This window comes from Balaenoptera borealis, assembly GCF_965194805.1.
Source record: "Balaenoptera borealis genome assembly, chromosome: 16".
NCBI lineage: Eukaryota > Metazoa > Chordata > Mammalia > Artiodactyla > Balaenopteridae > Balaenoptera > Balaenoptera borealis.
Genome location: NC_138872.1, coordinates 72,461,497 through 72,486,655, shown reverse-complemented (window position 1 = coordinate 72,486,655; position 25,159 = coordinate 72,461,497). Strand labels below are relative to the sequence as shown.

At 51.9% G+C, this 25,159-nt stretch overlaps 1 protein-coding gene and 1 pseudogene across 3 annotated transcripts; both read left to right on the top strand.

Moving 5' to 3' along the window:
• Positions 1-109: 109 nt before the first annotated feature.
• Positions 110-23,294, top strand: MVP (major vault protein). Of its 2 annotated transcripts, none has more exons than XM_082361223.1 (15): positions 110-378; positions 7,771-7,903; positions 8,100-8,295; positions 13,802-13,925; positions 14,032-14,163; positions 15,057-15,151; positions 15,394-15,630; positions 17,356-17,637; positions 18,494-18,738; positions 18,824-19,021; positions 19,993-20,379; positions 21,152-21,268; positions 21,488-21,614; positions 22,138-22,326; positions 23,029-23,294. In XM_082361223.1, the coding sequence occupies exons 2-15, from the start codon at positions 7,779-7,781 to the stop codon at positions 23,245-23,247; spliced, it is 2,673 nt and encodes an 890-aa protein (XP_082217349.1). In that variant the 5' UTR covers positions 110-378; positions 7,771-7,778; the 3' UTR covers positions 23,248-23,294. The 2 variants fall into 2 exon arrangements, with proteins under 2 accessions (XP_082217349.1, XP_082217350.1); XM_082361224.1 differs by lacking the exon at positions 110-378 and adding an exon at positions 402-585.
• LOC309613175 (cytochrome c oxidase subunit 5A, mitochondrial pseudogene) lies at positions 3,289-6,586 on the top strand (annotated as a pseudogene). The gene is made up of 2 exons: positions 3,289-3,313; positions 5,126-6,586. The product of its transcript is annotated as a cytochrome c oxidase subunit 5A, mitochondrial pseudogene (transcript).
• Positions 23,295-25,159: the final 1,865 nt, after the last annotated feature.

Here is a 25,159-nt window from a genome sequence, read left to right as displayed (position 1 = left end):
GAAACAGCTGCGGAGAGGCAAAATTGTACGCACCCAGATGGGGAAATTAAAGCCAGATGGGGTAGAAGTGAACTCAGTCGGCACCTGCCCCCCTGCCTCTGGCCGAGGACCCTTCCCGGTCTCATGCCAGTGCTGCCAGCTGGCTCTGAGGTGGGAATTCCTGAGCACTGAATGAGCTGCAGTGCCTTCAGCTGCAGTAGAAGCAGCCCAGAGGAGAAAAAAACAAAACCAAACAAACGAGAACCAGCTGCAAGGGCCCTTTAAATGCCCAAGCCCCACCCCCGCGTCCGCCCTGCCCCGCTGGGAAGTCATCTCTAGGGCTGGGTGAAGGAGTTTCCTGATCTGGGGAGTCCGTTGCAGCCAGTCACACTTCTGGATGTGAGTACTTCATACAGGCCTCAAAGCCCCAAACCAGTTGGTGGAACCTTGCGTCCTTCAAGACCCTCTCTAGCTCTATCCTGCCTTCTAGGGCTTGCTTCATCCGGGGCAGTTGGTCTCTGAACCAGAACCGGGAGAAGATGGGTGGAAGCTTAGCCCTGGGAGGCTTTGCTTTCCTTGGAGTTTTTTCTGGCTTCTGAAGTAAAGGTAGATCAACTTGTCATCTTGCCAACACCCTCACCCCTCCAAATCTCAGGCCTCTCTGACCTTAAGCTCCCCCATCAGCAGTAGGGGCAGAGGAAACTTAAGGGGTCCATTTAGACTCCCTCCTGGAGTGAGATTGGTCCCTGCTAGACTCCCCCTGGGGACCTGAGCTCTGGCCTGTCCCCTTGAGCTTTTAGAATGTGACTTGTCCCCGTTGAGATTCCTCAACTCTGCAGACATCGAGGCTTTCCTACTACCCCACTCAGGGCTATGCCAGCTGTGGGCCTTGCAGATCATTTGAGAAATCATTGGCAGAGTAATCTTAAGGTAGGCTTGATTTCCAGAAGGCGTGGAGTTTGGTGAGCAAGGCTCTTTTTCTTTTTTTTTCTTTTTTTTTCTTTTTTTTTCATTTTGGGACTGGGAAGTGAAAACAGGAAGCTCTCTTGCACCCGCCATGCTTCTAAGATTCTGGGGATCTTAGCAGCATGGAGGGTTGGGGGATAGTAGTAGAGGCAGGTGCGCCCTGTTTTCTCTGCTCCCTGTCTGGGTGGGGCCCTAGATTTTATGGGGAGAAAGGCTGGCTGTCACGGGTGCCAACTGACTGCCAGAAACTTCTGCCTGTTTCCACCCTTGGCACACAGTATACTCAGCCTCCCCTGAGGGTGAGGCTTTCTGGACAGGGCAGCTCTCTAAAGCCATGGGCAGGTCGGGGCAGCCACCTTGAATGGCTGGCCCAGGGAAAGCCAGAGAGCTCCAAGGTTACTCTGGCCCCCTTGTTGGGTGCTGCTCTCCTAGGTTACCGAAAATACCTTTGAACTGCGCTGGCACTATCTCCTGGAGAGTAGCCAGCCCCTCCCAGGTCCTTAAGTCCTTGTTCTAGTTTAGAATCTTATTGCCATTTTTGCCGGAGACCACACTACTTCTTGGTTTGGGGGCTCTGCAGTCACGGTACCTGAGGTGGAATTCTGGCTCCGTCCTTTGATCGTTGTGTGATCCTGAGCAAATTCCTTAATTTCTAGGTTCTTATGAGGATGAAATGAGTTAATTAAAAGCATTTAACACAATACCTGGCGCAGATTAAGTTCTTAATAAGTGGGAGCTGTTATGGGGGGGCACTTGCCAAAGATAGAAATTCCAGAGTCTCGTTCCTGGAAACCTTAGCCTAGTGCGTCTGGGGTGAGGCCTGGGCATCAATACGACCAGCTGAGTCCTATGATTGGGCGATTTTAGAAAACAGGGGTTCTGAAACCTGGTTCCTGGCTCACTTCCAATCTAGCCAATCTTCGCCTTCAATGACTGGCATTAATTGGCAGCATCTGGAGGTAGGATAGAAATAGGACAAGCATCATCCTGAGCTGGCAGAGTGGTTCTGTCCCCAGAAAAAGCTGCTGCTCCCGAAAAGTGACCCAGTTGGGCTAGAGCTCAGATAAGATTTTCCTAGGAAGAAAAGGTCCTACAACTTTGCTGCTACTAAAGAAGTGATTTATGTGAAACAAATTCTCAAGAATTTCCACTATAGTCCCCCAGAGCAGGAAATCATTTCCCTAAACTGGGAAGCTGTCTGGTAAAAACAGCCTCTCTGCAGTCCCTGAGAAATGTGACTCTCGCATTCTCTAAACAAAGACTAGAATGTTTAAAATCAGTGAAGGGAAACTGCAAAGATGAGTTCCCTGTCTGTGCTGAATTTTCCTGTGCATTTTCCTAAACCTAAGCTTGATAGACGTGATGGTGGCAAGGCTGTCTCCAACTGTTTCTCCAACTTCAGGCCTGCCCAGGCCTTGGGACAAGGGGACTTGTGCTGGCTGGGGGTCTACTTGGACCTGAGGGTGAGGAGCTGGGGGAAAATACATGACATTCCCTGCTTTTGAGGAACAGTTTGCCATCTGGGTTCATCTTTGGTCTGCCTCCTCCAGGCCACCCTTTGTCGCGCTCCTACTGTGCATTAGACATGCTCCAGTCTCTAACCCCTTTAACCTCAGGAAACAGTCACTTTTATTCCCACTCCAGTCTAAGAGAGTAAGGCTTGGAGGCTAGCACATGGCCCGAGGTCATATCGGCAGTGACAAAGCTCAATCCCTGCTATATATTAGATTCAGTGGAAGAACTTTTCTATATAGCAATGCTAGGACCCCACTCCAGACCAGTTAAATCAATCCCCAGAGATGGGTGGTTTTAAAAGATCTCCAGGTGATTCTGATGTACAGCCAGGCAGGGTTGAGAGGCTGTTATAGACCAGAGCTGCTCATAGTTTAATGTATGCCCAAATCACTGGGGATCTAGTTAAAATGCTGACTAATTCAGCAGCTCTCAGGTCGGGGGAACCCAAGATTCTGCATTATTAACAGGCTTCCAGGAGATGCTGATGCTGCAGACTGATACCCAGTGTGGCTGGTCGCCTGGGCATCTGCTGTTTAAGATTCACTGTTGTAAGATTCACTCACAATTGACACTGAAAATCTGATATGTAATGATATGACTCATTCATTAATTAAATTTTGCTCTAGCAAGTTTACTCTTGAGCCAAAACAGGGCAAGAATTGCCTCTTCACTAGAGGATGAAGCCAGCTTCTTCTCCCAGGCTGTTTTGTTCTCTGCTCATCCAGCCGTTACCCCTCCCTTCTTGGTGTGTGGGGTGCAGTTGGGGAGCCAGTGGTCTCTGAGACTTTGGGTAGAAGTTGACTGGTTCTGGCAGGAGCCTCATGACACATGAGGATCAGTGTGATCACGCAAGGTTGGACAGGTCCCCAGAGAGCAGACTAGGGGGCAGATCTTGGAAGCAGACACTGAAGGGAGGGCTCGGTGAATGTAGGGAGTTGGGGCCAAACTCGGGGCTGGGCAGGACCTTCCAAAGGTCAACATGATCCTTAGCCATTGTCTTTTGAGGGCCCTGGTATGTTGGAAGTGAAATGCTCTAACTGTACACGTTATCTGGTAAACCACAGAAGTCTAAATCTGAGACACAAACATGCTGCCTGAGTCGGGTGGTCTCCCTGGATCTCTGAGAGGCCTCTCGTGAGGCTCACTTCTGGGGATGGCAAGATTGAAAAGGCAAAACCTGTTCTTGGGTGAACTTAGCAGGTGAACTTACATGGAAGGCACAGCTTTAGGGCTGGGTAGGTGGGTGATCAGGGAGGTGAGACAGGGTCCTGGTACTGAAACAAGGGTAGTTGGCAAGGGCATGGCCTCGGAATAAGGCAGGAGCCCAGCCTGATTAGCTTTAAGGATGACTCTCAGCTGAGTCAGTGAGCTGGGCGAAGCTCTCGGCCCCCCTGACTGGGCCCAGCTGGGGTGACAGATGGTAGAGAGGCCTCAGCTGTAGGGGGTGAGGGATCGTCCAAAGGAGCCATTGGAGGCTGTTCCCAGAGCCTGCTTCCCAGCCTTGTGTGGCCTTCTAGAGTTTAAATCTTCCCTGTGGGGCCTCACAGACCCTCCTCTTGCAGCCCTAGCCCTTCCTCTCCCCCATCTGGCTTCCTGGCCAGGCTTTCGCCCTGCAGAGAACCAGGAAGAGGCTTCGCTGGGCTGTCGGATGCTCCTTTGCTATTCTAGGCCCACAGCTGGGGTGACACAAAAACCTGCCACCTTCCTGATCAGTAAACAAGTGAGGGTTAAGGCCGAGATGCCAGATGGGGTAGGGAGCCTCTGGTGCTAGGTCACATCCTCCAACTGGATAAGGAAGCTGGCCCTCAGCTGTAAGCCACACACATAGTGCTGCTAAGAGCCAGGCTCTGTTCCAAGTACTTTATGATTAACTCAGTCCTCATACATTGGGTTGATGACCTATCCATCCCCAGTTCACAGGCCAGGAAACAGGTATAGGGAGGGCAAGGGACTTGTCTGAGATCACCCATCCAGTAAGGGTTAGAACCAAGATCCAGGCAGTCCTAGCCCCGGGGTGGGGGTGGGGTGCTCTTGTGGGGCCCTCTCCTGGGGAACGGAAGCACAGCTGAGCAGGATGGGCAGTAGAGAGGAAGGAAAGCGAAGGTCCAGGTAAGAGTGGGGAGAACAGAAAGCAGAAAACTAGCACCTGGATTTTCGAACACTCCCTGAAATCAACAGAAGAGGGAGCTCTGATGTTAGAAAAGTTAAGGGAAATTAACTTGACAAACAGGCAACAGAATAGTATCAAGGTCAAATCCCATACAAAGTTGCAAGAAAAAGAATGAGGAGCAGAATAATATCCCCCTGATGTAGAAAGTGTACCAAGAAAACAGATCAAAACTGTAACCTCTTTGAAAATGAGGCAAGACAATAGGAAACAATACCAGGCAAAGCAGCAAATCAGAATTGTAAATAAGCCCAGGTAGTCTGGCAGAATCCATGCCCCTAACCATTGTACTGCACTGCCACTGCAGAGAGACAGGACCAGGCATTCCATCGGGATTCTCATCCTGATGGTACCACCAGCTTGCTGTGTGGCCTTGAATGACTCATTGTCCCTACCTGGGACTCAACTAATTAGAGCCACACTGTCTAATATGGGATCAACCAGCCACATTTGACTATTTAAAGTAAAATTAAACACGAGCTCTCGAGCGGTCTTGAGCTCACACCCAGCTTCTCCTCAGCCTTAACCTGCGTGCTGCAATGCTCGGTAGCAGCAGTCACAGTCTCCCAGACCAGCCCCCCCGGGTCCCGCTGCTGTTACCCAGTCAATTCGCTGCTACTCCTGTGGGTCACATGAGACAGATGGAGGAGTTTGATGCTCGCTGGGTGATATACTTCAATAAGCCAGATATTGATGCTTGGGAATTGCGTAAAGGGATGAACACGATTGTTGGCTATGATCTGGTTCCAGCACCCAAAATCATTGATGTTGCTTTGCAGGCATGCAGACGCTTAAATGGTTTTGCTAGTGCAGTTCGCATCCTAGAGGTTGTTAAGGACAAAGCAGAACCTCATAAGGAAATCTCCCCCTATGTCATCCAGGAACTTAGACCAACTTTAAATGAACTGAAAATCTCCACTCCAGAGGAACTGGGCCTTGACAAAGTGTAAACCCCATGGATGGGATTCCCGAGAATTTATTGATAGTGCTACTTGATTGTAAACAATCACCTCGAAATATTGATGATAACATATTACCTTATTTGAACAAGTTTTCCTTTGAGTACCAAGCCATGTAATATAACTTGGACTTTAATAAAAAGGAAATGAGTTTGAACTGAAAAAAAATTAACTAATTAATTAAAATTTTAGTTCCTCAGTGACACTGTCCACATTTCAGGAGTTCGGTAGCTGCATGTGGTCAGTCCAAAGACAGCACATATTAAGAATATTTCCATCATTGTAGAAAGTCCTTTTGGATGATGCTGAGTTGGAAGGTTTTAGAGAGGAGCCACACAGGTGATGTGAGTGCATCAGCGGAGGGGTAAGACAACTGGGAGTGGTGGGGACTGTGGTTAAGCAGGAAAGCTTGTGGCCCATCCAAAGGGCTCAGCTGCTATGTGGCTCTCATCAGTTTGCCACGTGGGAATGTAGGGCCTGGCTCCTCATACTTCAAGAGAAGCAGGAATCGGAACTTTGTGATAACTCACAATTTCTAAACAAAAGAAATTTGACAGATTGTGTGGATCAAGTAAAACTCTTGGGCCTTGATTCTGTAATTTTGTGGCTCCGACCTCTTTTTCCTGTGCCAAGCCACTCCCCCTTCCTCCTTCTCACTTCACATTTGTCACCCAGTTTGGAAGCTGGATGGATGGTGGACTAGATGGGGTACCGCTCCTGTTTGGTCGTGGCTTCAAAAATGTTGGACCGGGACTTCCCTGGCGGTCCAGTGGTTAAGACTCTGCACCTCCAATGCAGGCGTGGCCAAAAAATTAAAAAAAAAAAAAAAAAAAGTTGGACCAAAGTCTCAGAGGGCAAGGCTTTGAATCGCTTAGTAAACTTGGTTCCCTTTGTGTGACTCCAGGGGACATGTCCAAAGTCCAAGGCATGCTGGAGGCAGGGATGGGGTTTAAGTAGGTGGTGTGACATTCCTGAACAGGCCAAGCACTGGAGATAACCACCCAGGATTCAGAAGCAGTTAGGGTGGGGGTGGACAGAATGCAGAACTCATTCACTCGCTTTCTCCTTCCCACCCACCCCTACCCATGATGGCAGGGAGTCACAGGTGGCAACAGACCACAGAGAACTGGGGAGGAAAGGACTAGAATACTCTGGTGTTTCTTTTTTTTTTTTTTTTTTAATTTTTATTTATTTATTTATTTTTGGCTGCATTGGGTCTTCTTTGCTGCGTGCGGGCTTTCTCTAGTTGTGGCGAGTGGGGGCTACTCTTCGTTGCGGTGCATGGGCTTCTCATTGCAGTGGATTCTCTTGTTGCGGAGCATGGGCTCTAGGCGCGCGGGCCTCAGTAGTTGTGGCTCGCGGGCACTAGAACGCAGGCTCAGTAGTTGTGGCTCATGGGCTTAGTTGCTCCGCGGCATGTGGAATCTTCCTGGACCAGGGCTCGAACCCGTGTCCCCTGCATTGGCAGGCAGATTCTTAACCACTGCGCCACCAGGGAAGTCCCCTTTGTGGTGTTTCTAATCCAACTGATTCTATGGGAGTGTCAGTTCCATCAGGGACCCCTTCCTTGAGAGGCGGCCCACATCTAAACAGTTCATCCCAGGATTGCTTAAAGCGCAAGGGGGGAGGGCTGCAAAGATCATGCAAACATTCTTGGGCTATGGGCTAATGTTTGCGTACAGCTGGGGCCCTTGGGATCCCCTGAAATAAAGGAGCCAGGGAGCTCTTCAGAGCCTCTGCCCCCCACCGTGCTGGCGAAGACCCACAGCACCGCCAGAGGCTGACCACCTCTCCCAGCTTGGTGTGCTTCTGCCTCCTACACTGTGGGGGTTGGAGATTGGGAAAGTTTTGATCTTAAGCCCCTCCCAGTACTTCAGGAAGCTTGGGGGAGGTAAAGTAGATGGGAAAGAGGGAAAGGAGTTGGCGGAGAACCCTGGGCTTCTGTGGTTAACTGCATCAAGCATCTCTTGGCAGGGATGAGGTCTGGATGGGCTGCCCTGGGTGGGAAGAAAGGAACAGATGGGTGTGGGGACAGTGAAGGATGGCATAATCTGAGCCGGAGGAGGAAGGGCCCATTCCCCCAGCGCCAGCCAGTCTTCATGCCCACTTCATCCCAAGCGCCCTGGACTCATCTTTTGTCTTCTCCCCATGTGTCTTTCACACTCTGTGCTGCCCTGGGCTCAGGAGTCACCATGGCAACTGAAGAGTCCATCATCCGCATCCCACCATACCACTACATCCATGTGCTGGACCAGAACAGCAACGTGTCCCGCGTGGAGGTCGGGCCAAAGACTTACATCCGGCAGGACAATGAGAGGTTGGTGTTGGGACTGGGCTATGGGGGCACCTGGGGCCAAGGAGGGCCTGGTAGCCTGGCTGGCATGATTGTCCATCTCCTCCTTCCTGTTCCCTGGCTTGGGTGACAGGAAGCTTTCTTTCCCATTCACCGCCTTCTTCGGGAATAGGAACGGGAGGTCCCCTGGGTCCTCACACTGCTTCTCACCCTCCAACAGGGTCCTGTTTGCCCCCAAGCACATGGTGACGATCCCCCCACGCCACTACTGCACAGTAACCAACCCGGTGGCCCGGGACGCCCAGAACGCCGTCTTGTTCGACGTCACAGGACAAGTACGGCTCCGCCACGCTGACCTAGAGATCCGGCTGGCCCAGGACCCCTTCCCCCTGTATCCGGGGGAGGTGCTGGAAAAGGTACCTGGCTCACCTTCCCCGTACCCACTCTACCGGTCCTGCTACCTTGACCTAGGGCTCAGCACTGCTTTCTGGAGGGAAAACAAATTGGGGCCATGGGAGGTGACATTTGCTGGTTCTCACTGGGACAGAATTAACTTGTTGCCCCTCCACTCTCCTTCCCCAAACGTCCCCTTCCTCTTCACATGCCCAGGTCAGACCTTTGAGAGCTGTCGGCCCATCTCCGGACCTAATCTTCCAGGCTCCAGAGCCTGCCTGAAGCTCCTGGCCAGTCTGACACTAAATGACTTGTGCCAAGAGTAAGCATTTCATTCTCTCAAACAGTGCCAGACGCCGGTGGGCAGTGATAGCAGTGGTGGACCAGGTGAGGCCCAGGCTCGGGACGCCTGTGGCTGCTCCACGGGAAGGCATCGCACACCTGTAGTGCCAGCCAGGCCCTCGTCCATGTTGCCCTCAGGCCCTGGGCCGGAGTGAGAGGGCACCCCGCCTTCATTTCTATAACATTTCTTTACCTTTACCTCCTTGCCGTTTTACACTGTTCACTCTGGGCTCCTCTACCAAGCAGTGCTTCTTGATCCTGGAAGCATAAGAGCTAGACCCGGGAGCTTTGAGGCATTCCCATCTGCTTAGCTGCAGGCACTTTGGGGAAAATGTGTGTGGAGATAGTAAGTGATGAAGAATGATTCGGATGTTAACCCTTAAGGAATCTGGATGAAGGGTGTAGGGGAATTCTTTGTACTAGTCTTGCAACTCTTATGGAAGTCTCAACCTGTCACAAATTGAAAATCACCCATATCCAGGTTCTGCCTTAGACAAACTAAATCCCTCTCTTGGAGGGAGCTGTGGGGGGTGGTCTGGCACCAGAATTTTTTTTTTCCGGCCACGTGGCATGTGGGATCTTAGTTCCCTGACCAGGGATGGAACCGGCGCCCCCCTACAGTGGAAACATGGAGTCTTAACCACTGGACCGCCAGGGAAAGCACCCTCCCCTTTTTTTTGGGGTGGGGGGTGGGCACCAGCATTTAAAAGCTCCCTAGGGTGGAGAGAGCTTTCCTCATCGCTGCCTCTTTAACCTCTGCTTCCCCGGCAGCCCCAGCTCACAGTGGCTTATTCTCAGACCCCACGTGCTCCAGGCCAGGAGGGCAGGGCCTTCCCCTCCTGTGAGCCCAGTGCCACCAAGATGTTCCTTTTCTACCAGCGAGTCGGCACTCACCCTCCTTGGAGGCACTGGCCCCTACCCGCACCACTTTCTTTCCCTTCACTGAGGTGCCACCTGGCTCAGGCCTCCCTTCCCCCGCCCTCCTGGGAGCCTCACTGATGTCCATGCGATGACCCTGTCAACATCTTGGCCTTCTTGACCTCAAGTCTGACCCTCGCATCTTCTGCTTCAGTCCCACCCAGTGCCATGTCCACTCTGGACATGGGTGGTTTATTCCTGCACCTGCCCCACCTCTGAAGTTTTTTTTTTAGCTAAAATATTTATATTTTTTATTGAAGTAAAGTTGATCTACAGTGTCGTGTTAGTTTCAGGTGTACAGCACAGTGATTCAGTTATACATACGTATATATCTATTGTACAGATTCTTCTCCCTTGTAGATTATTACAAAATGTTGAGTATAGTTCCCTGTGCTATGCAGTAGGTCCTTGTTGCCCCACCTCTGAAATTAAACCCAGCTCCTCCTTAACCATCAGTCTCCCCTTCCTAGTCCTCCTCTGCTGTCATGTTGCCTCCAGGCTTTTTTTTTTTTAATTCCAGCGGAGTTTCTGGACTTGTTTTTTTTTATTTATTTATTTCTGGCTGTGTTGGGTCTTCGTTTCTGTGCGAGGGCCTTCTCTAGCCGCGGCAAGCGGGGGCCACTCTTCATCGCGGTGCGCGGGCCTTTCACCGTCGCGGCCTCTCTTGTTGCGGAGCACAGGCTCCAGACGCGCAGGCTCAGCAGTTGTGGCTCACGGGCGTAGTTGCTCCGCGGCATGTGGGACCTTCCCAGACCAGGGCTTGAACCCATGTCCCCTGCATTGGCAGGCAGACTCCCAACCACTGCGCCACCAGGGAAGCCCCACCTCCAGGCTTTTGAATCCCACTTCTCTCCTATCCTTCAGATTCTCTTCCTGGTCTCTCCCTACCCCAGCGGAACCCTGTTGTTTTAACACACGCTCTTCGTGTACTAGACCTGCGCCCAAACCCGGTCCTCGATCGGTATTACCCCCACCTGATCTTTCTGTCCTCACACTCAGGTAGATCCACCCCAACAGTATTATAAGTAGCTAGTGGGGTAAGTGGTTCATTCCAACCCAAGCCCTGCTCATTAATGTTTCCTTCCCAACCAGCTTTCTCTCCTTTTTTTTCCCCCCTGCATGCCTCTAAATATTGATCATTCTTGACTTTCTTCCTGTTTTCTGCCCTCTCACTCTCAAACAACTTGGTCACCTACTTAGAAATTGAGGCCATCTGGAAGGATCTGGGTCTGTGTCCCCTTTCCTTCCCTGTGTCTCCTTTCTACCTGTTGGAGCCTCTAGGAGGTTCCCCTCCATCCGTGGACCCAGGAAGATGCATCCTTCTATTTCTTGATCTTATCCCCACCTAGAGCTTCTCTCTCCTGTCTTTAACTTCTCTGTTACGGGTGCCTTTCTCTTGGCCAATAAACGTGCTCTGCCTCTTCCATCCTTTTCTGGCCTTGAAGGCTTAGTTGTGCGTACTTTTCATCTAAAGAATGCATTCATAAGACTGTAAGGTCCTCTCTGACTTCCACCACCAGTATCTGCTCTCCATCCCCAGAGGTATCTACTATCATCCATTCAGGGTATACACTTCCAGATATGTCTGTGCATCCATGTAAGTATGTATCCAAAAAAGTATTGATTATAACTTATTTGCATAAGGGCTAGCACATTGTCACTTGCCAGTGTATTCTGAATGAACTTCTCATCTAGGTGCATAAGTCATTTCTTGTTTAATTGTTTGTAATTCCATATGATAGATAGAGGTTCAGCCCTTCTCCTGAGTTACCATTTAGGATGTGTCCAATTTATAAGGAAAAACAATGCTGTGGTGAATATCCTTGTGTGTGTGTGCCCTTGTGCATGCTAGTTTCTTTTTTTTCTTTTTTTTTATAAATTTATTTGTTTGTTTGTTTTTATTTTTGGCTGTGTTGGGTCTTCATTGCTGTGCTCAGGCTTTCTCTAGTTGCAGCGAGCGGGGACTACTCTTCATTGCGGTGCACGGGCTTCTCATTGCGGTGGTTTCTCCTGTTGCAGAGCACGGGCTCTAGGCATGCAGGCTTCAGTAGTTGTGGCACGTGGGCTCAGTAGTTGTGGCTCGTGGGCTCTAGAGCGCAGGCTCAGTAGTTGTGGTGCACAGGCTTAGTTGCTCCGCGGCATATGGCATCTTCCTGGGCCAGGGCTCGAACCCGTGTCCCCTGCATTGGCAGGCGGATTCTTAACCACTGTGCCACCAGGGAAGGCCTAGTTTCTTTTTTGTTTTAAGAGTAGAAACTAATAAGAATTTCTGGGTCCCAGGATGTGCACACTAAATTTGTAAGGGCTTTTATGAATGGCCCTGTGAATCGAATTTTTAGCTATTTGTTTTCTCTTCCCTATTTAGTTTTTTTTTTAATTGGGGTATAGTTGCTTTACAATCTTTCCTATTTACTTTGACAACTTGTACTTGATGTTCTCTGCCCTGTTGCCTCACAAGCCCCTGCGTCTGGCCCCCCACCTCCACTGACCCCACTTTGGCAAAACCCCAAGACATCCCAACTGCAGGCCCAGTGGACTGCCATTCTGTGTCTCACAGACCCTCTCGGCCACATCCATTGTTGATCTGCCCTCTTACTAAAACTTGTCTGTGTTTTACTCTGTGGACGTCTTTTTTTTCCATCTTCTCCCCGTCCTCTCTGCCTTCCGGTTCTGTCCTGAATATCCTGTGTGCCTTCTTTTTTTTTTTTTTTTTTTTTATGGCCTTGATCACTTCATCTGTGTTGAAGACACCCAACTGTATACCTTAGCTGGGAACTACAGGCTGTGAGTCCCCTAGCTGCCTATAGGAAGCCCTCTCCTGGATGTCCCACAGTCGCCTCATACTGGCTATCCAAACCTAACACTTCCCCTTACCCCCAAATCTGTTCTTGTCCCATATTCCCAGTCTCACTTGGTGATAACTACTGGACCTAGTGCTGAAAGCCTGTAACAGCGTGCGGGACAAACTGGAAGGAGACAAAGGAGGCAGCCAGGAGACCAGTTAGGAAGATATTTCCATCATCCAGGCGAGAGGTGTTGGCGGCTTAGGTGAGGGTGTGGCAGGGATAGATAAAGGCAGACCTGGATTTGCAGTGGACAGACAGGAAGTGACGATGGAGTAGATATGAGAAATGAAAACCATACTGGACTACACGTTCTTCCCAGAATGCTCACCCCCTCCTCCTTCTACACCTTTATATCAAAAGCCAGCTCTTCCTTTGAGCCCCAGTTCAAATGCTACTCTCTGAGGGCCTTTCCTAACTTCTTCACCTGGACTTCTGCAACCTCTTCCCCTTGACCCGGTCCACAGTCTGCTTGGAGGCATTGGTCTGTTTGTCTTATCACCCACTGGAACCTCAACTCCACGAAGAAGGGGGTATGTCTTGACTCCACCACAACCAGCTGAGTGCCGTGCACATAGAAGGTGTCCAGGCAAAGGCTTGCCCGGGTAGTAAACCTCCAGCTCTGCCTCTCCAACCCAGAGTGTGGTCGGTGGGTGAAGTAGAGTTATGTGAGCGTCTCCTCCCGGGGGGCTACCCTAGTTGCAGTAAGGAGTGGCAGGTAGCCTTCACTAAGGCTGAGGTTCAAATCCTGATTCTGTTTCTTACTAGTTGTGTGACCTTGATCATGTCCCTTAGCCTCTATGAGCCTCTTTCCTTGCCTTCCTGCTTCCCTCGGATCAAAGATCAAGTGAAATCCTATTTGTAGAAAATATTTGTACAAACCTCTTAAAAGGTTTGGCAGCTTGTGGCTGGGTCCCCCTTCCTGATGGAAGGAGATGTGATGGCTGGAGTACAATGGCTGTCTTGTGACCATGAGGCAACCTTGATAACAAAGCCTCATGCTTCAAATGTGCCTGTTATAGAAGTTTATACCTTCCCACCACCTTATACTTCCTGAGAGCCCCAGTGCACACTGGGCCATGAGATATTCACTTACTCAGCTTCTCAGATGTTTCTCCCACGTCTCCCATCAAGCCCTCTACCCAGTTTCCCACCTGGATTTCTAGTTCATAACAAGTTCTGAGCACTTCTTCAGAGGAAGGTGTGTCCTTGGCCCATCAGCAGTGGCAGCCTCTTGCTCTCAACTCCATCTTAGCTCTTCAGACCAGATGGCTTGGGGGCCACACCTACCTTGTACATTCCACTCGGAGTCTTATTTTGGGACATGGAGAGATTGTTGCTGTGGACTCTGACCTTCACGGTGTCAGGTTTGACTCCAGGGGCCCAGCTCTGAATACCCCACGACCCCCCCTTCTTCCCCTATTAGGACATCACCCCACTGCAGGTGGTTCTGCCCAACACCGCCCTCCATCTTAAGGCACTGCTGGATTTTGAGGATAAGAACGGAGACAAGGTGGTGGCAGGAGATGAGTGGCTATTTGAAGGACCTGGTAAGTATTTCCTCTCCAGCCGGGTCAGGGTCAGAGGTTTCCTGCCCTCCCATTCTAGCCCTGATATCTTCTGACCTTCAACACCCATCTCATCTTCTCTTCCCAGGCACGTATATCCCCCGGAAAGAGGTGGAGGTTGTGGAGATCATTCAGGCAACGATCATCAAGCAGAACCAGGCCCTGCGGCTGAGGGCCCGCAAGGAATGCTGGGACCGTGAGGGCAAGGAGAGAGTGACAGGTGGGGTCTTGAAGGGATGCTGACGGTGGGTGGGTGGGGTTGGGGGGGGCAGGCCGTGCCTCGACCACAGGGGAAGTGGGGAAGTTTGGGGGTAGCCACTTGTAGCCTGGAGGAAGTGCTTCCCTGGTATCTCTTGCCAGCTGTTCTGGGCTGCCCCCTGCTGCTTCCCCCCACCCGCTTCAGGAGGCTCTACCCGGATCCTGTGATCACCATCATGCTGACATGGCTTTTCCTTCCCCCCAACCCTTTACCATGAGCTGGGGGCAGCGGCCATGTCTGTTTCTAGGTCAACAAAGCAGGTGTTCATATACAACTAGCAATTGTGTTTGACAAATGTGATGTATTAAATAAGGTCTTCACAAAGGCCATGCTTACTGAGCCAGGTGTGGTTCAAATGCTTTACAAATGGCAACTTCTTTAGTCCTTCAACAACCTTGAGGCACCACGACTCCCATTTTCCCTATGACATCACTGAGGCCTGGTTTTATGGCCAGGAAGGGCCAGACTGGAACTTTTCCCCCGGCACTCTTGCTTCTCCAATAGGCTCAATGACCTCTGCAGCTATAATAGAGGCAGTTCTGCCCATTTTAGGGGAAGGAAAAAAGTCGGTCTTTGGAGCTTAGAGAAGGCCTAGCAGAGTATTGGCATGTAGCAACTTGGGCACTTGGAAGGGCTTTTTTTTTTTTTCAATCTTTCTGGGGTAGGGATTGGTTTTCCTCTGGCCTCAAAAAAGGAAAACAATGACTCCTGTCAGGCCCTTGAGCATAGGGGCAGTGGCATCTCAAAGTGGCCCACAAAGTTCTGCGGGTCCCCTGTTGTCTAGGCTGCAGGAAGGGGCAGCTGGGGAACAGGCTGGGTGACCTTTGACCCTTGCCTCTCTGCCCCTGGCCCAGGAGAAGAATGGCTGGTCCGTTCCGTGGGTGCATACCTTCCCGCAGTGTTTGAGGAGGTTCTCGACGTGGTGGATGCTGTGATCCTTACGGAAAAGGTTTGTGCTCTGGAGGAACCTGGGTGGGAGACTCTCAGAGTGGCAGAGAACGGTGCCAGAGAATGTGAAAATAAGATAACCTGAGGAGTGTCCTGGGTCACCTGAAAGGGTTTAAGAAGTCCTCCTGGATTGGTAGACACTATCACTTAGACCTGGATCATTTAGTGGCCAGTAGGGTTCCCAGATCCCCCAAGGAAGTTAGAGGTGGGTTTATTCAAACCCCCCGACATCTCGCTCTACAGACAGCCCTGCACCTCCGGGCTCGGCAGAACTTCCGAGACTTCAGGGGAGTGACCCGCCACACTGGGGAGGAGTGGCTGGTGACCACGCAGGACACAGAGGCCCACGTACCAGATGTCTATGAGGAGGTGATGGGGGTCGTGTCTATCACCACCTTGGATCCCCACAACTACTGTGTGATCCTCGACCCGGTGGGACCGGATGGCAAGAACCAGCTGGGGCAAAAGCGTGTGGTCAAGGTAAGTGTCTCCGCCTCACCCAGAGGTGAATGCCTTTGGAGTGGCCTAAGGCCCTTGGACCCCAGTCCCTGCCCTCCTCCCACCCTCGGTACATGTTCTAGAAACACCAGGCTTGTTTTGGCTCCCTCTGTGCACACTTGTCTCTGTCCCTTGAGACACTGTCTCATTGATCTTTCTGGCATCCCTGACCTGAGGTTACACGTGGCCTCTCTTGTGAGTGCCTCCCTGGCCCTGCACTGTGTCTGTAAACCTGGAAACTCTCTCTAATATTTCACATCCCTCTGTTCTGGAAACTTTGTCATCCTGTGTCAAACAAATCTCTTGGTTTACCCTTCTCCGCATCCTCTACCTCATCCCCTCTCTGAACTATATGTGGGACTAGCAAGGCTGGTCAGACCTTTCCTGTGAAGATCGTAGATATTTTAGGCTCTGTGAGCGATATGGTCCCTGTTGCAGCTACTCAACTCTGCTGCTGTGCCGTGAAAGCAGCGTAGACGGCTTGTAAGCGAACCAGTGCCGCTGTGTTCCTGTAACATTTTATTTGCAAAAACAGGAGGTAGAATAAATAGGAACAACCCAGATGTCTATCAACTGATGAATGGATGAAAAATATGGTATATCCATACAATGGGATATCAGTCAAAAGAATGATAGATAATCTTTCTGGGGTTGAGGGCACTCATGTTCTTGAAATAATTCAAAAATGTAAAGATCAAAAATGAAGTTCTAATATGTGCTACAACATGGACAAACTTGAAAGCAGTATGCTAGGCAGTAGAAGCCAGATGTGAAAGACCACATATTGTATGATTCTGTTTACATGAAATGTCCAGAATAGGTAAATCCATGTATAGTGGGTGGGGTGGGGCTGAGCAGTAACTGCTACTGTGTATAGGGTTTCTTTTCAGGACGATAATGTTCTGGGGTTAGGGAGTAGTGATGTTGGGCAGCTCTGGATATACCAAAACAACTGAACTGTATACTTTAAATAGGTGTATTTTATAATATGTGGGTTATATCTCAAATATATATATACACATATGTATTTATATTATATTATATATTAAAAATAGGCAGCAGGCCAGATTTGGCCCAAAGATCAGAGATTACCAACTCTGGACTACACCATCCCAAGGCAACAAAGCATGGGAGAAATAAAGCAATAATAGGTTAATTCTTAACTATTGAGCTTGTGAGAACCCAGACCTTGACAGTTTACAGAATTTTTCAGGGCAGGTTTTTTTTTTTTTTTTAAATTTATTAATGTATTTATTTATGGCTGCGTTGGGTCTTTGTTGCTGCACGCGGGCTTCTCATTGCTGTGGCTTCTCTTGGTTGTGGAGCATGGGCTCTAGGCGCACGGGCTTCAGTGGTTGTGGCACGCGGGCTCGGTAGTTGTGGCGCACGGGCTTAGTTGTTCCGCGGCATGTGGAATCTTCCTGGGCCAGGGCTCGAACCCGTGACCCCTAAATTGGCAGGCGGATTCTTAACCACTGCACCACCAGGGAAGTCCCGGGGCAGGTTTGACCAGATCTACAGGCATTATTGTAGAGTGCCTCACAGTCTAGATAATGATTCATTGTATAACATAAGGGTGGGGAGGGTGCTTCTGGGGGCTCCTGTCCTCAGCACAAGCCCATGGTCACACGGAGCTGAAGGAGGTACCATCAGAGGCACCCACAGCCCTGGGTGGTGACTGCTCCTGACCCCGCTTCTCCCCACTAGGGAGAGAAGTCCTTCTTCCTCCAGCCCGGAGAGAAGCTGGAACGAGGCATCCAGAACGTATACGTGCTGTCGGAACAGCAGGGGCTGCTGCTGAGGGCCCTGCGGCCCCTGGAGGAGGGGGAGGGCGAGGAGAAGGTCTCCCACCAGGCGGGGGACCGCTGGCTCATCCGTGGACCCCTGGAGTACGTGCCACCTGCCCAGGTGGAGGTGGTAGAAGAGCGTCAGGCCATCCCGCTGGATGAGAACGAGGGCATCTACGTGCAGGATGTCAAAACCGGAAGGGTAAGAACTGAGGGATGGGCGCCATCGCTGCCATGTGGTCCTGGTGGTGGCTTGGTCTGGGCAAGTGGGTGGTGCTGATGGGGAGATGCATGGCGGAGGTGACAGAAGGGATTCAACAGTGTTGCTAGTAGAATCCAAGCCAGCCGGCTGCTAAATATGAGGGCATTCTCTGGAGTTTTTGCCTTCCCTTTGTCTTAAGTATCTAATTTCAAATGTTAGAGCTCTCAAGCAAGAAGATGAACCAGATTTTAGGATGGAAACATAGTCCCCAATGCAGATCTGGCCTCCAGCATAAAGGTCTGACTGGGATGTGGCCTAGGAACAGTAAGACCTGACCTCCCTCCCACACCCTTTTCCTGGTGGAATCCCTCCTCTCTGCCTCTCACCTAAGCCTTGATCTTGGTTAGAACTAGGACCACATCTCCAACCTCTTTAAGAATCCAACCTACAAGTAGAGCTCAGAATCCTAGGAAATGTTAGTGTGTGCTACCTATTTCCTAGGATTGCATCTGTCCCTGGGATGCCCTCCAGGCTGCCCCATGAAGGAAGATTCCAGAAGAAATAATATCGGGAACTTACTATACGCCAAATTCTTGACACTAGACATGTGAGATGTCATTCATTCCTCTGCCCTGTGAGGTTGCCACTATCAGGTCCATTTTGCACACGGGTGAGAGAGCTGCCTAAGGTGACAGAACTTGCAGAGAGCGAACTTGAACGCAGCCTCCTTCCAGAGACCAGATTTAACCACGATGCTGTCCTACCTCCTGGACCAGTTCCGCTTTAGGGCTGCTGGGTAGGACTCTTTCCCTCCTCCCTTTGCCGGTGACATTCCTCCTCGTCTTCCTCTCTCGAGGTGCGTGCTGTGATCGGGAGCACCTACATGCTGACCCAGGATGAAGTCCTGTGGGAGAAGGAGCTGCCTCCGGGGGTGGAGGAGCTGCTGAACAAGGGGCAGGACCCTCTGGCGGACAGGGGTGAGAAAGAGACATCCAAGACTCCTAGGCCCTCCGCTCCCCGGAACAAGACCCACGTGGTTAGCTACCGTGTGCCCCACAATGCCGCAGTGCAGGTGTACGACTACCGGGAGAAGAGAGCCCGGTGAGCGGCGGCCTGGGGGGCTGTGCCGTGTGGGGCTGCGGCGGGAGGGCCTCTCCGGGCCTCTGACTCCCGGCTCCCTCTGCAGTGTGGTCTTTGGGCCAGAGCTGGTGTCCCTGGGTCCCGAGGAGCAGTTCACGGTGTTGTCCCTCTCGGCTGGGCGACCCAAGCGTCCCCACGCCCGCCGCGTGCTCTGCCTGCTGCTGGGGCCTGACTTCTTCACGGACATCATCACCATCGAAACCGCAGACCACGCCAGGCTCCAGCTGCAGCTTGCCTACAACTGGTAAGGGGCAGAGGGGAGGGCCAGGGCCCCTGCTGGTGCAGCCCCGGGGGCACCCGGAAGAGAAGAGATGCCACCTCGAGCGCTGAGCTCACAATCAGGGCAGAACGCCTGACTCAAAGCCACGGTCAAGGAGGAAACCCAGGGGTTCATGCAAATCCAGTCTGACGCCCAAGTGGAACGACAGGAAAGATGAGGGCTCACCTGGGGGTAGAATTTAGGGGGAAATGACAGGAGGACACTCCTCAGCTAAACTCCTAGCGTGACTTCAGCCAAACATGTAACTACAAGGTTTTAAAAAGATTAATCAGACCCAACTGGTGGGAGTGGCCGGGCGGTCAAGAGCAAGTACTCTGGGCTGATGGGCGTGCATCCCAGCCCTGCCGTTTGCTAGCTGCGGGCCTGGGCAAGTATTGGGTGCGTTCCTCAGTTTCCCAGTCTGTAAAATGACGTTAAGGACATAACCATCAACTTCATGGGGCTGTGGAAAGGATGCTGTGGGAATTAGAACTGTGACCGGTCCATAGTTAGAGCTCAAGTGGCAGCGATGAGAATTGGGGGAGATAAGTCAGATGCAGAAGCAGTACTCAACAACTCCCAAGCACGCGTTCCTCACCTCTTGGCTGAGTGGCCAGGACTGTGACAAAGGCAGCTGGGCACTGATATCTTTGGGGGCACAGACCCTGGAGCCACACTGCCTGGGTTCAACTTTCTGGCTTGGCACCTGTTGTGTGACTTAGGGTCTGTCGCTTAACCTCTCTGGACCTCTATTTCCTTGTCTATCATGGGGGTAATGCTCATGCCCACCTCATAGGGTGGCTGAGCAAATAAAATGGGAGCACGTAAGTTTCTTAGGACTTCACCTGACACATAGCAGATGCTAATTCGCGTTCTCTATCGTGAGACCCTTCCCAACCACAGAAGGTGGGTGTCAGTGTCCTTTTTGAAGATGAGAGAGTTGTCTTTGCTCACAGGCACTTTGAGCTGAGTGACCGGAAGGACCCCCAAGAGACGGCCAAGCTCTTCTCAGTGCCCGACTTCGTGGGTGATGCCTGCAAGGCCATCGCGTCCCGGGTGCGAGGGGCCGTGGCCTCTGTCACCTTTGATGACTTCCATAAGAACTCGGCCCGCATCATTCGCACTGCTGTCTTTGGCTTTGAGACCCCAGAAACCAAGGGGCCTGACAGCATGGCCCTGCCCCAGCCCCGGGACCAGGCTGTCTTCCCCCAGAATGGGCTGGTGGTCAGCAGTGTGGATGTGCAGTCGGTGGAGCCCGTGGACCAGAGGACCCGGGACGCCCTGCAGCGCAGCGTCCAGCTGGCCATTGAGATCACCACCAACTCCCAGGAGGCAGCTGCCAAGTGAGTGAGGCCTGGGGGCCTGGCTCTCCACGATGCCCACTGTGGGCCCGACCTCTCCAGGGTCCCTGTCTCTAGCCTGCTGCCAGGACCTGGATAACACGGCACCCTGGTGGTCAGCCTGCTGTCCTCCTTACCCAGCAGACAGCCTGGGCTACTTAAGGTGGGAATAGATGCCACCCTTGCTTCTGTGGCTTCTCGCCTTGCTTGTGCTGGAACCCAGATTCGTATCTGTGGCCCTCCAGGCACTCTGGGGTCCAGCCTTGCCTCCCCCTCCTCACCTTCCAGCCTTCTCCCCAGGCTCACGTGCTCCAGGCCCACCAGCTCCTTTCTGCTCTTCAAGGTGGGAGCTCCACACGGGCTGTTGCCTCTGGCCGGAATGTTCTCCCTGCGCTTCCGGGCAGCCTCCTCCTCTGGCCTCCAAAGGTCACCTCGTCGGAGAGCCTTTTTCTTTTTTATCCCAACTGAAGCAGCACCCTCTTTGCCCAGTCACGTTATTGTAGCACCCATTTTTCAAGGAGATTGTCACTGTCTGAAATCACCCCTGTTTACTTGTCCTTTTTTCCCCACTGGAAAGTAACTCGAGTGAAAGCAGGAGCCGCGGTCACAGCCACGTGGCCCTGCACCTAGAATGGCACTTGGCTTGCACAGTGCACACGCTGTGCTTTCATTTGCACGTCAAGGGCCTCCCATGGGCCAGGGGTCCCTGCCCTTGGAGCTCCTGTTCCAGCTCTGGCCCCATGCCAGCGTCATACCTATCCCCTCTCCCACCCAGGCACGAGGCTCAGAGACTAGAACAAGAAGCCCGCGGCCGGCTTGAGAGACAGAAGATCTTAGACCAATCAGAAGCTGAAAAAGCTCGCAGGGAACTCTTGGAGCTGGAGGCTCTGAGGTGGGTGGAGAACTAGAAGAAAAGATAGCAGAGGGTCTTGGAAGAGCAACTGATGGGAGGGATGTGTGGGGGTGTGGGTGGGTGTGGGGGTGTGTGGGTGTGGGGATGTGTGTGGGGGGTGTGCACAGGTGTCCTCGTGCTGCTACAGCATAAGTCAAGGGCGGAGAAGGGCAGGGCTGGGCTTCCTGCTGGGTCTCCCTGACTCTGCGCCGTCTCCAGCACCGCGGTGGAGAGCACTGGGACCGCCAAGGCAGAGGCCGAGTCCCGAGCAGAGGCAGCGCGCATTGAGGGAGAAGGCTCCGTGCTCCAGGCCAAGCTCAAGGCAGAGGCCTTGGCCATTGAGACGGTGAGTGGGGGAGATGCCCATGGAAGGGTGTGGCCTTGGGGTCTGGAAGAAGCCCGATCGCTGCAGTCCCTGAAGCCATGTGGGATACCAAGTGCCTTAACAGAAAGCCCTGTCCAAATACTTTGTGGTTTACGAAGTCTTTTGCCCTATTTCAATTCACTTAATACCTGCTTTGAAGGTAAGGATGATGATTACACCCATCTTACATATATGTGCTCCAATACTGGCCCACTTTATGCTAGGTATTGCCTGTGTTTTACATGCAAGATCTTATTTAATGCTTGAAATCCCATTAAGGGTAGGAGTTCTCTCCATCTTACAGAGGAGGGAACCGAGGCTTGAATTAAGGGGCTCCCAGGGTCACTAGCTAAAAGGTGGCATAGCCAGGGTTCACCCCTAACTGATGGTAAGTTTACCGTTCCATCCCCTCCATCTGAATTCCCTCAGACTTGCTGGCTGGGGGACTTGCTGGACATGTCCAGTGGCCACACAATCGAAAGAATGCTGGGTTTTCCCCTTCCAGGAGGCTGAGCTCCAGCGTGTAAAGAAAGTGCGAGAGCTCGAACTGGTCTATGCCCGGGCCCAGCTGGAGCTGGAGGTGAGCAAGGCCCAGCAGCTGGCTGAGGTAGAGGTGAAGAAGTTCAAGCAGATGACAGAGGCCCTGGGTCCCAGCACCATCAGGGACCTCGCTGTGGCAGGACCGGAGATGCAGGTGAGGTGGGGGGAGAGTGCAGGCATGGGTGTGTGTGTATATGTCTTTGTGTGTGTGTCTTGGGACCATATTTGGAACCAAGAAGGCAGGGCCGGGGAGGCAAACACAACACCTAGAAAGATGTCGGGGACAGAGGGGCGAGGGGAGGTGGTGACTTGGACTGTCTCTGTATCCCGTGTCATTCGAGCATGGTGTCCTATCAGGCACAGTACTAGACTCAGCAGTGAGCGGGAGCTCCTGCGAGGGCAGTAAACTGATGGGACATCAGTCTGTGACAAGCCCTTCGAAAGAAGTCAACAGGGTGATACGGTGAAGGGGGAGGTGACATGTCAAGTTAGCTGGGGAAGGAGGGCCCCTCTGAAGAGGGGATACTTAAGTGCTCTGTAGAGTCGACAAGAGCTTCCCAGGAGAGGGTCCAAGTGCAAAGAATGAAACCTGGTGCATTTAAGGAACAGGAAGGACTGGACGGCTGCAACCTGGCTGGAAGCTCCCAGAACTTTCAGGCCCGTGAGGCCTGGGAGGGGATGAAACCCTCAGGCTCCCCTTATGTTCCTTGCTTGTCACTGACTAGTCCTATGAGGATGGTTTGAGCTACAATGTCAGACCAGAGCGGGGGGCAGCCCACCCTGGAGAGGCGGCCGAGGGGATGATAGAAGGGACCAGGGTCTGACTGTCTTTTCGCCCGCCTCTTGCTCCTTCCAGGTAAAACTGCTCCAGAGCCTGGGCCTAAAATCAACTCTCATCACCGATGGCTCTGCTCCCATCAACCTCTTCAACACAGCTTTGGGTCTGCTGGGGCTCGGGTCTGAGGCCCAGCCCCTAGCCAAGAAGGCAGCGTCAGGGCCCAGCGCCCAGGAGGGCCTGCTTCTCCCCTCCACCGCTGGCCCTCTAACTCTTGGAAGCAACCAGGTCATGCCTTAGCTCCCTACTGCACTGACAAATAAAACTGACACTTCTGGGCATTTAAACCCTCTTCTGTTGCCATAAGTCTGCATCACAAGGGAGTTTAATGGTGGTAGGGAAGAGATACCCCTGAAATCCTGATAATTACTAGAGGCTACCCTCATCTGTAAAGTGGAGAGGAAACTGAGGCAGGAAGAAGACTAACCCAAAGTCAGGCTGATGGGAATGTGGGCCCAAAGTCTGGCTCAACAGCCAGACTATCCTTTTGGCAGTCAGCTTTCCTAGACACTAGCTGGGGGAGATGATGCCACAGGTGAGAGGATGGGCCTGTACCCCTTGGGATGGTTCCTGTGCCATCTCTTCTCACTGCCATTTCCTCCCAGACCCCAGCTCGGCCTGGGAGTTCTGGAGTCTTAACCCTCTGGCTGTGGGTGTAGCCATCCTGGCTTCCCCACCTCCAGCACTTGGGAGGCTTTCTCTGGCGCCACCTGCTGGTTGAATCACACACCTGCACATGGCGTCTGTGCATGCGTCCCTTCTCAGATGGGGGTGTCAGATCTGAGAGGAAGTTACTGCACCAGGGCCATAGGAACTGGAGCACCTCCCTGGGCTTCTGATTTGGGCTCTTCGGAGCATTGAGGAAGGGGTGCCCCCTTCTCACCCTCCCCCATGACTAGTGAGGAGCCCTTATTTGGGGGACGGATCCAGGTACAATCAGTCTGGGCACACAAATGGAGGCTGCAAGGTGCACCAGCCCTCCCACCCAGGTACAGCTGTAGGTGCCAGGCCTGCCTGGTCTCTGCTGAGGAAGCAAAAAGATCTCGGGGCAGAGAGAGAAGCTTGGGTGTACTAGCTGTGCCAACGAGAATGCAACCTCCCTGATCTTTTCCTCATCTGTGAAATGGGCCAGCAGTTCCCCTCCTGAGCAGGGCTGAAGCTTTTTTAGGGTCTTATTCCTTTTCCCCCACTGGGCCCTGGCCCCATGAGCTCTTGTCTCCTTCCAGCTCAAGTTGCATTGGTGACCAGTAGCTCCACTCAAGTCTGAGCTGGTTGGGGCCGGGGGCTGTCTTTAGCCCATAGCACTTGGTGGTGCCATCTCAGTGTGGACAGAATAGGCAAGCGAGTCAGCTCATCCACCCCTGCTTCCTACAAATCCCCTACATCTTCCCTTAGGAGAGGTAACTGATTTAAAGCTCTTCATCTGGTACCTGGCATGTGCTAAGTGCTGTGTTAGCACTGTTTATAGCCAAGGGCCTCGGGGGATAAGTGACAGCAGGTAAGGTTGCCCATGGAGGGTAAGTTCCTTCCTGTCTCGGCCACAGCTCCCGTGGCCATCCTTTGACATTGTCATTACTGATAACCACAGCACCTCTGAAATCAACTCCTGCCACCTCATCCTCGCCTTCCAACAACCATTCCTCTGACTCCAGGCTTCAGTGACCTTGTTCTCAACCACTTTCTCAACGTTGAACCCCACACCCCTTTCGTTTCAATCTTGCCCAGCTTAGATTCTGTTGTCTGTTGTGTAATTCACTCATTCTCAGTCAAAACCTCCCTCAGAAAAGGGAACCCTCCTACACTGTTGGTGGGAATGTAAGTTGGTGCAGCCACTATGGAAAACAGTTTGGAGGTTCCTCAGAAACTAAAAACAGAATTAACCTATGATCTAGCAATCCCACTCCTGGGCATATATCCAGACAAAACTATAATTCAAAAAGCTACATGCGCCCCTATGTCCCTAGCAGCACTATGCACAATAGTCAAGACATGGAAGCAACCTGAATGTCCATCGACAGATGATTGGATAAAAAGGTGTGGTACATATATACAATGGAATACTACTCAGCTATAAAAAAGAATGAAATAATGCCATTTACAGCAACATGGATGCAACTAGAGATTATAAGTGAAGTCAGTAAGAGAGAAATAC